At 50.8% G+C, this 10,014-nt stretch overlaps 1 protein-coding gene across 2 annotated transcripts in view; it reads left to right on the forward strand.

The window, feature by feature from the left end:
* EBF3 (early B-cell factor 3) overlaps nucleotides 1-10,014 on the forward strand; it is a 145,356-nt gene that overhangs the window by 124,297 nt on the left and 11,045 nt on the right. For both annotated transcript variants that reach the window (XM_006879863.1, XM_006879862.1), the window contains exon 10: nucleotides 9,255-9,343. In XM_006879863.1, coding sequence (XP_006879925.1) covers nucleotides 9,255-9,343 — 89 coding nt within the window. The remainder of the gene's footprint in view (nucleotides 1-9,254; nucleotides 9,344-10,014) is intronic.

The raw sequence follows: 10,014 nt of genomic DNA on the forward strand, positions 1-10,014 counted from the left end.
GATTGGTTTGTTCTTTCGGCGCTCCGTGGGAGATTACTTACTTGCCATCAACACTGTGGTTCAAAGGCACCAGTTCTGCTCGATCTTACTTTTTCACTGTGAAATTTTCAGGTGTTTAAGATGTAACTGAAAAAAAACCCTGGAGCTTGGATAAGGTGAACCTTAGTCTTTAATCTTACATCCTTGCTCTTTAGCACTTTAAAGAGGTATTTGATAGCAGATGTTTACCGTTGTACATACAGATGTGTCCGTCCACAGAGGGATATGTAAAGGTATTCTGTCCATAAAGGTATAGCACATAAGAATTCCCACACAGAAAGGTATGTTGTTAGGTACCATTGAGTAGAGTATGACTCATAGTGACCCTGTGAACACAGACCTGAATCCTGTCCTATCCCATGCTGTCCTCATCATGTCTCACACACCAGAACCCATTGAGGCAGTCACTGGGTCAATCTACCTCATTAGGGGGAGGTATTCCTCTCTTTGCTGACTGTCCACCTTTCCAAGCATGATGTTCCTCTCCAAGAAATAGCCTCTTCTCGCAATATGTCCGAAGTATGAGAGACAAAGCTTCACCATCCTTGCCTCCAAGGAGCACTCAGGCTGGACTTTTTCCAAGATAGATCTGTTTGTTCTTTGGCAGTCCAGGGGATATTCTTCTCCAACACCACAACTCAGAGGCATCAATTTTTCTGTCATCCTTACGCATTGTCCAGCTCTCCACGTGCACAAGTAATTGAAAAGACCATGTCCTGAATCATGTGCACCTTCACACTGACATCGTGGCTCCTCACTAACTTGGAGAGGTCCCTGACTGCAGACTTTCCTAATGCTTTGCGTCTCCTGATCTCCTCACTGCTGGTACCAAGGCTGTTGACTGTGATCCAAGTACGATGAAGTCATTGATAGCTTCAGTCCTTCTCCATTTATCGTGATGTTGCCTTTTAGTACAACACACACTTATTTCAGTCCAATCTGAGTACACAGTCTTCTGTCCATGCAGGTGTAGAGGCAGGTACTCAGTCCATGCAGCAGAGCACATAGATATTTCCATTATGCAGTGAAAACTGTATATATCCTAATTCAGATTAAATGCATCATAGTATTTTGCAATTTTTAGAAATGTAGGTACATTCACATACCATAAAAGGCACCTTTCAAAAGTTAAAAAAAAAAAAGTGAAGTTAAGTAAGCAGTTAGTCTGTTTACAAAGTGACCAACTTCTTAATTCCAGAAGCTTTTTGCCCTTTAGTCCTCATTTGTACCTCTCTCTCCCACCCCCTACCCTCAGCATTGTTTTTAAGATTAAATAATATTTATTGTGCATCCAGTGGAAGTTCATGCCACAGGATAGGTTCCCCTTTGACAGCTTTGTCACAGCTCGTCTGGTGCGTGCTTCCATTTTTCACAGTGGTGAATGTCCTCATTATTTCTGATCTGGCAATTCTGTTTCCTGGCAACTTCTAGTCCATTTAGTATCTGCAGTTACCTGTCTGGTGTGTGAATAGAATCGGTCAGCATGCAGCCTTTGGCATCTGGTTCCTTCTTCTTGGCACCTTGCTTTCAAGGACTGTGCAGGCCGGGAAGGCCTCAGATCTCCGCTCCTTTTTGATGGCTGTGTGGTGCTCCCGTGGGAGACACACTCATTCACACGAGCTCTGTTCACGGATTGGTGCTTGGGTGGTTCACAGGTTTGGGCCCCAGGAGTCAGGCCCCTGTACACGTGTGTGTGGTCACGCCAGCAGTGGCTGCACTCTCTCTTGAGAATCTCCAGATTGAAGTGCTGTGGTCACTTCTAAACTGGTCTCTTCTCAGCATGATGCATGGAGTAGGGCTGGCCCCAAAGGAGGGGCCACAGCCTGTGCCCCAGAGGACAGCAGACCCCCCATGGGCAAGCAAGCGGACTGTAGGGTGAGCTCGCCTAGGCTCTCTGAGCCAACAATGGGGGAGGCTTCGCCTTTCTGTCCCCTTCAGAGCCTAAGATTCACTCTTGGTGATGCATCTGAGTGGAGCATTGCAGAACTCACGCTCCCTCGCGCTCTGTCAGAGAGCATGTGCTTCTCTGAAGAGTGGGACCCACCCCTCGATGCGTCTCCACAGAGTACAATTCCCGAGTTGGTTTTTAAGTCTCCTTCTCCCAACTGTCTCTTGGAGTTGAAGGAAATATCAGTTCTGGTACATCAGTGACAGCGACAGTGACTCTCTGGTGTCTCCTGTGGCTGGTGGACAGTGCCCTTCCATACCTCCACCCAAACCCAAACCCATCCACTGCCCTGGGGTCAGCCCTGCCTCCCACGGCCCACTGCTGCGTTCGCAGGCCGTGATCCTTCATGGACCAGACTTTCATCTTTCTCCTGACAAACCACTGTCAGCAGGCCAGCACTTCCCCACTGCACCACTGGGGTGCCTTTCCTACCTGATGGACACATCACACTGGCCACGGAGCTTTGCTAGATGCCTGTGAGCACCACGTCCCCTTAATTCCTAGCAGCCAGGGAGACACAGTGTAACGTGCCCGCAGGAGCCTGGTCTGCATTCTTTGAGGTCTGCAAAACAGAAATGTTTGAATGCAATCCAATAGTTGTCAGCAAAGGTATTATTTTAGGAACAAGGAAGCCAGGCTGTCCCCTTTTCTGCACACAGTGTCCCATCACAATGCTGCCATCCGCTGCCAGGTGTTGTGAATGGGGCTCGTCCCAGCACAAGCGGGCCCCGGTGGGCTGGCTGCGTGGATCCCACCAAATTCCCGAGTGCACTGAGCAGCCTGACTTCCAGTTAGAAGTCAGCATAGCGCCACTTCACGGTGCGAAGCCCAGGCTGCAGACAGTGCTGGGTGGGATGCAGGGGGCGTCCTGGAGAGCATCCTGGGCCAGCCGCAGTGTCACCCTGTGGGCTGAGTGGCCAGGATTGGCATTGTTGGTGCAGAGCCCGGAGGGACCAGCCTGCAGGACCTCCAGCACAAAGCTGGGGTGAGCCTCACAGTGTGAACAAGGGACCTTTTCTCTCCCTGCACACTCTTCTGGCCTGGCTGGGGACTTCGGGTGGCCCTCCAGCCCCAAGGCGCCCAGCTCGGCCTTTGTGTGTCCCTCTCACACCTACCTCACACTGCCCGCTCACCCGGCCAGGTCCTGTGATTGAAATTCATTGCCAAATTTATTGAGAAATTAATGAGAAAAGCTGCAAAGTATTGACTTTGAGAGGAAAACACAACTCATCTTGAATGAGGAGGAAAATGCAGCAATAATTTAGCCACTATTGATTTGGCCCTGTCCATGTATTGATCTCCATTTTACAATATTAATTTGCACCTGGAATCGGCTGCAGGGGAACCGATTTCATTCTCGGCCGCGTTAATGCGCTCCTGTGGCGGGGGCCGCACCTCCTTGTGCTGGGCAGAGCCCTTCCTGCTCCTTTCTATTTTGGCTTGTTACCGAAATAGAATAAAAATTAATTTTTTTTTTGTCGGACAAAATATGAAAGCAGAGCCCGTCTGCAGCTGGGCCGCCCTCGTCCGAGTGAAGCCCCTTCAGCGCCTGGAGTTCCAGCCACCTCTCATCGCGTGCCCGGATCAGTTCAAAGTTCATGAAATTTCTATGAGCATTGATCTCGCCACATCGATTTTTTTTTTTTTTTGCAGCAGATCTTTGAAATTTTAATTTCCCGAGCATCTGAATTTCTTATAGATGAAATGTACTTGGAGGAGACAGTAGATGATAAAGTGGGGAACTTAGCATCATTTTAAAGCAGAGGAGTGGGGAGAGGGAGGGGACGCGGCCTTTTCTGTGTAACGTTTTCGAGGCGGGATGATGAAGGGGCGTGGGGGGTGAGGCCTTCAGAGGGGAACGAATATCAATTTTGTCTTCAGTAGCTGCTGATTCTGAATGCAACTTTTTCATCCTGTGCCTTTGAGAGGGGAGCTGTCTGCAGGGGCAGGGCTGGGGTAGTGCCCTTCACCAGCGGTGGGCACAGGCGGCCTGTCACCTGGTCGGTTCACCTAGTCACTTCTCAGTGGGACGTGTAATAACCTCAAGGTGATATAATTGCTATTGGCATTTTCTCCCTTGGATTCAGCTGGTTAATGTGTAAACTACTTGTCAGCAAATAGCACTTTGTCACTAACACCCCCTAGAGGAATGTCTTTGTATTGAGCAATTTAATTTTACTTTATTTAATTTTTACACATTACAACCTGTGTTCGTCCAGGCACAGGAGGCTCCCGTCTGTGGGGCAGGCGCTGGGTGTCCCTGCAGGAAGAGGTGCCACCGTTTCACTTACAGTCTCCATGGCCTCGGGCCACGCTGCCCTGTCCCTCAGAGTGGGCCTACAGCTGTTGTCACAATGGAGTTAGGTCGCTAATGTGAGAAGCGACCTCATTACGAGGGTCTGTTTGTAGCTAGAAAATAACTGCATGGTGACGAATGGGCGGCCGCGAAGTTACAGGAAGCTGATCATTTCCGAGATGAAACGTGAGCTCCTTTGGTCCTGCAGCTGGACGTGCACATGTCCTGTTCACATTACACTCAGTGGGGTTTCCAGGCAGAAGAAACTGGGTGCAGAACCCCAACTCTGTGCCCCTGGCTTTGCTCTCTGGGCGTAGGACAGGTGTAGAGTAGGGGCACGCCTCGTGTGTCTAGGGTGCTGCATTAGGACGTAACTGACGGGGGGCAGTCACCCCAGGGGCCCTCCCCGAGGCTGCCTTTGCTGGAGGGGGCTAGCTCTGTCCCTGGCACGGTGATCAGGAGGTTGGGCTCCCGACTAGACACTGAGGTCCCTCCTCCAGCCCCAGACCAATCCTGGCTCACGAGAAGGAGCCTCTAGGCCTGGGGATCCCTCAAGCACCCTAGCGGGTCACCTCGAAGGCAGCAACAGCCAGGCACCTGTGCTGGAGGCGGCCTCTCGGGGTGCCCCTGGGGTGACTTCCTATGTGAGCCCTTGACACGTAATAGCTGCTTAGTAAACGCTCTAGGGTCACACCCCGCTCCCCCCAGCAGCTCTGCTGATACCCCTCCACCAAATTGCCTTGATCAAGGATCACACTCTGGTGCCGCACATATAGATATTTTCCGCCCCGACTTCTTTTCAACCCAGTAGTGGAGGAGATCCCCTGACTTAATGCAATCAGGCTTCTACGTTAATGGACTTGCTATTCAAGTCCAATCAAATAATTACATACATTTTGGGATCTTGGACATGCAGAGAGACCTTAGGGCAGGGCTGGCTGACAAAGGAGGTGGAGCCCTCAAGATGAAAATGGAAACTCTGTGTGTCACAGAAGGACACCCCCCCCCCCCCCCCCCTGCTCCCCGTCGGAAGGGCTCTAATTGCAGCGGGCAGATCGAGCAAGGCCGCAGCTGCAGCACCAGCCCCGTGCCATTCCTGCTGCCACGTTAGCCCCAGTAAACCCGACTGGAGCTGACATCACAGACCGTTAAAATTTTATCAATTGCACTATGATTAATCCCCCAGTACACTGCCATGACTTAAATATTTAGGATGTTTCTTCTGTTATGACTTTAATGCATGTAAAGTAACAAGATTAACTCCAGGACCCTCGGAGAGATTTAAATAGGGATCCATCTCGGGCTGGAGGCGAGGCCGGCTGTTAGGAGTGACTGAGCTGAGAGCCGGTGTCAGGCCCGATTTGTGTGACCCGTGCTGGGCGCTGGCCCGTCCCCAGTGCCGGCTGGCTGCCTGCTGTACCGCGGCTGGTGGCTCCCCTCGTCTGGCATGGAAGACACTTCCCGACTCTCCTCACTTGCGACTCACTCGTGCTTTATGGCTGTGTGTAATTTTCTGATTCTAAAATAAAAGCTCTCCAACAAAAATTACTATGCATTAGGCCGCGGTAGCCTACTCAAATGGATATTAATACAGTTTATCTCTAAAAGGACGAATAATGTATTTGAAACAGATAAAAGGCCCTTCAGTAAATGAGGAATGTTAATATCTTATGGCATGGTTAATAAAGAGATATTTCACAAGGGAGATTGTTTTATGACTTTTGATACAACAGCCTTGTAATCTGACATATCTTAAATGATATAATTTTGCACACACATTCATCTCTTTTATACGCAGCAGCGGCCCATCCGAGTAAAATTTGAATTCAGGGCAAATAATGGGTGCTAATTACTTTTGTGGGGATTTGTTACAACACTTGGACCCGGTGAAGCCCCACTGGAAGTCCAGGCAAGAAGTTGGGAGCTTTGAAATCCGTTTTAAAAAAATGGATTTCCCCTCCCCCATCTGCGGAAAACAACATTTGTTTTTGTTGTGTTTAAAGACAAGAGTTTAAATTAATTGAACCCAGTGACACATGTTTGGAGACTGAGCGTGCTTCTAAATAATGCTTGGGATAAATTGCTCAGGAACCAAAGTACATTAATTTATGGTTCTCCTGATGTTGACAGCTGGGAGGGCGGGCGGGGGACCCACAAATATTAACATAAAACAAATCTGCTTTATTCCTCTTCATATTTCTTCTTCATCCTGACTCCCGCTCACCCAGAGCTTGTGCTCTAATTATCCGCGAGGTCGGTAAGCAAAATTGGGAAGAAGCTAGAGATCAATACAAATTATCCCGGAGCAAACCGGTGCTGACAGTTGGAATTGCAGCATATGTTTACCCAAAATCAGGCAATTTATCTTAATATCAGCAAAGTAATGCGCTGCAGGTGAAAGGTCATACAATCTCCCCCCTCATAATTACCCGGTTCTAAAACAGGAAAGTGCTATTGATTGGCCGGCTCGGCCCCGGGCCTGGACGTGCGGAGCCGTGCCCTGGCTGGGCTGGCTCTGGGCTGGGAAATTCGACACACTAAGGGTTTATCACATGAGAGCAGAGGCCCTCAGCTCTCTCTTCGGCTTGAGGTGGGCCAGTGGGGTCTCCCTGTCCTCGTGCTGGTGGGCTGTGGGCTGTAGAGGCCACCGGTGGCCCTCAGGGAGGGCAGTGGCCGAGGAAATGGGCCAGGATGTCACAGAACCAAGGTGCTGACTCTGCTCAGCGCAGCTGCTGTGGGAGCCAGGGAGACGAGAGAATGACCCCACCGCCCTGGGTCCCCAAACCCTGGAAGATCCACAAACCTGAGTCTCCTCTGTCTTTCTCCTTCTAGAGTCTAAAGAGGTCCATGTTTCCAGGGATGCACATTGGGCTTGTGGGAGTGCAAATCCAAGAGGGGACTGGAGAGCAGGACAGCAGCTCAGCCCCCACCCTAAGACATGCACTGGTGCAATCCCTTGTTGTTCCAGCTTTAAATGCAATGTGTTCCTATTCGTGGCTATGCTCAAGACATGCATTCTTTGGGCTGAGGCAAGAGGTGAAAGGTCCCCTCCTGTTTCCACTGTTCCCCTTCCTGTGCTCTGGTTAAAGAGGGAGAGCATCAATTCTCCTGAAACCTTGGAGAACGTGTCTCTTGGAATGAGAGTGTATGGTTATTACAAGTCATAAAGCTTCGGAAGAGCTTGCATTAAAACCTCTTTCACCTGTCAGGGGCATTTGCATGAAATCAATAGTGGCCAGCCATCTATCTTTTCTGATCACCTTTCGTCAGGGCGGATCCAGAGAGCCCAGCAGTGGGGGTGATTAGCTGAGAGGGAGGAGAAACCCTGGCACGTTAGAAACGGCACTGTGCACAGCCGCATTTCCCATTCCCTGTTGAAGAAGGGTAATACTTGATCTCTTCTTTTTGGGAAAGGATCTCCTAGGGGGACTAGCAGGGGACCCATCGCCCTGCTGCCCACCCTGGACTGGTGCCTGCCTCCTCGCCAAGGCCTGGGCAGAGACATGACAAATTGTCCCCCAAGTCAGGGCTGACAGGCTCAGATGATTAATGGTCTGATTATGAAGTGGTTTTACACATATAGAATTTACATCACAGACAGTTAGGAGTTTTGCCATGTCACACACGCCAGGCCGTTCTGAAGAGCTATACTGTTTGCAAAGAGGAGAAGAAAAAAAAAAAGAGGGCAAAATCCCAGCAAAAGCCATGTCATGTAAAATCGATATGCTGGATCAATGCTTTATTAACAAGAAAATGTCTTACTTCACATTCCTGTCTGGACCTTTGTCTCTAAGACACATGATAGAATGTCAGCCCATGTCGTGGGCCTCAACTTTGGGTTGTGGATGTGGCTGGGTCCTCGCGGGCAGCCAGCGGGACGCGCACCCGCTCCAGGACGGTGGCAGTCGGGTGTTTTGGAGGGCCCATTGGAAGGCAGCCCCTCACCTCGCCGGCCGCCTGGCCGCGCCCCTGCCCTCTGCAAGCCCGCTGGGTTGTGTGGTGTTAATCATCAGATTACATGCTGACTAATGAGTGTTGGTCCAAATTGCGGGCTGGGTAATGAATAGATGGCGGCAGGTCTTATTAGTCTCAGAAAAGCCCTGATTTATGTCGCGCCGCGCGCTGTGGAGTGACTCGGCTGAAAGCGATATCTACATCAAGAAGTAATGTACTCTAATAAGTATTTTCATCCGCGCGTCCTCGGCCTGCGGGCTCCGTTTCTGTTGGAGTCAGGCAGAGCCGTAATAGAGCCGGTGACTCCTGATAAAGCTTGTTAAACACAGGGTGTGCGTGGGACGCAGGCCTGCCGTGATTCATGGACTGGACGCGGAGCAGGCCACTGATTTATGGCCAAGCGCAGTTCATAGTCAAAATTACAATTTGAAGGATAAAAAGATTAATTACTCTGGGTGGCCAGCAATTTCGCCGGGCTGCTGGATTGCAGCTGTGGAGCCACGGCGTCCCTCCATCAGCTTGTGGCCAGCTAGTCACAGATTATTAGAGCTTTGCAAGAGTAAGTGCCCGCCTGGCCGCCCGGCTTGAGCTCAGGCGATATGCTGGCCAAAAAAGGACCGCGGGGATAAATCGAAAGCTTGCAGTAGCAGGGCATATGTCATAATTGCGAGTTTCCCATAAATCCTTGGCCAGCGAGGAAGACGCAGTGTGTGGAGGCTCCAGGGGATGAGGGTGGTGGCCACGGTCCACACGGCCTGGGGATCTGGGACTGAGTGGAGGTGCTGCCATTGTGGCGATGGGTGGAGGGACCCTTTGATTTTCGTCCAGTCTGATTATGGATTAGAAATGATCGTTGCTGTAAGGTGCCAATGTAAGGGAGGAGGCCTGCCTGTATCTAAAGACAGAGCTCACGTGCGGGGTCTGACTGGACATGGGGCTCAGGGAGGAGATGGACGATAAGTGAGTGTGGGCGATGGTGGAAGCGTGGGGAATCTGACTGTGTGTGTCCCATTGCAGCCCTTAACGAACCGACCATAGACTATGGCTTCCAGAGGTTGCAGAAGGTGATCCCCAGACACCCCGGTGATCCGGAAAGGTTACCCAAGGTAAGGGAAAGAGGTGGGCTGCCACTGAGGTTTCAGTGGGGGGATGTGCGCCACGTGTTCTGGGATGGGGTGCCGCAGACACCCTGAAACTGACAGCCCGTGGACAGCCAACAGGTGGGGCGCCTACTGCCTAGACCAAGGTCCGTGGGAACATGCCAAGGCGTCCACATGGCTTCCAATTTCTAAGCCCATCTCCACAGATCTCCTTTTACTGTGGCAATCACACTCTTAAGGAATTGCTTGATTTGCACTGTTTCTCATGTCCACTACTCAATGACCATGTTCTGTTGTATGACCATCGCTCTGCCTTCCCAGTTTCCCATCATCCTTCACAGAAGCCCAGGCCCCCTCATAGTGAGTCCCTCCCACCTGGTCCTGGTGGCTGCCAGTCGACTTGGACCCCACATACCTGCCTACCTGCCTGCCACCACTCATAGGACTGGGCCACACGCCCTCCAGTGCGACCCTATGTGAAAGGAGGGAGTGGAGGACGGTTTTTCTGACACAAATATTTTGGATTCTGCAAGGGGGGGTATAAACTTCTGAGTAATGAAATGGTTCAATTAAACATTTTCCACCTGAGCAGCCCTCGCTGATTCCAATCTCGGCGGCCCCACTCTGATCTGCGATGACTTGGCTCTTGTTTTCCTTTCATTTTCTAAAGCTCGATT

This window comes from Elephantulus edwardii, unplaced genomic scaffold, assembly GCF_000299155.1.
Source record: "Elephantulus edwardii isolate Elephantulus edwardi_28Jun2011 unplaced genomic scaffold, EleEdw1.0 scaffold00006, whole genome shotgun sequence".
Taxonomy (NCBI): Eukaryota; Metazoa; Chordata; class Mammalia; order Macroscelidea; family Macroscelididae; genus Elephantulus; species Elephantulus edwardii.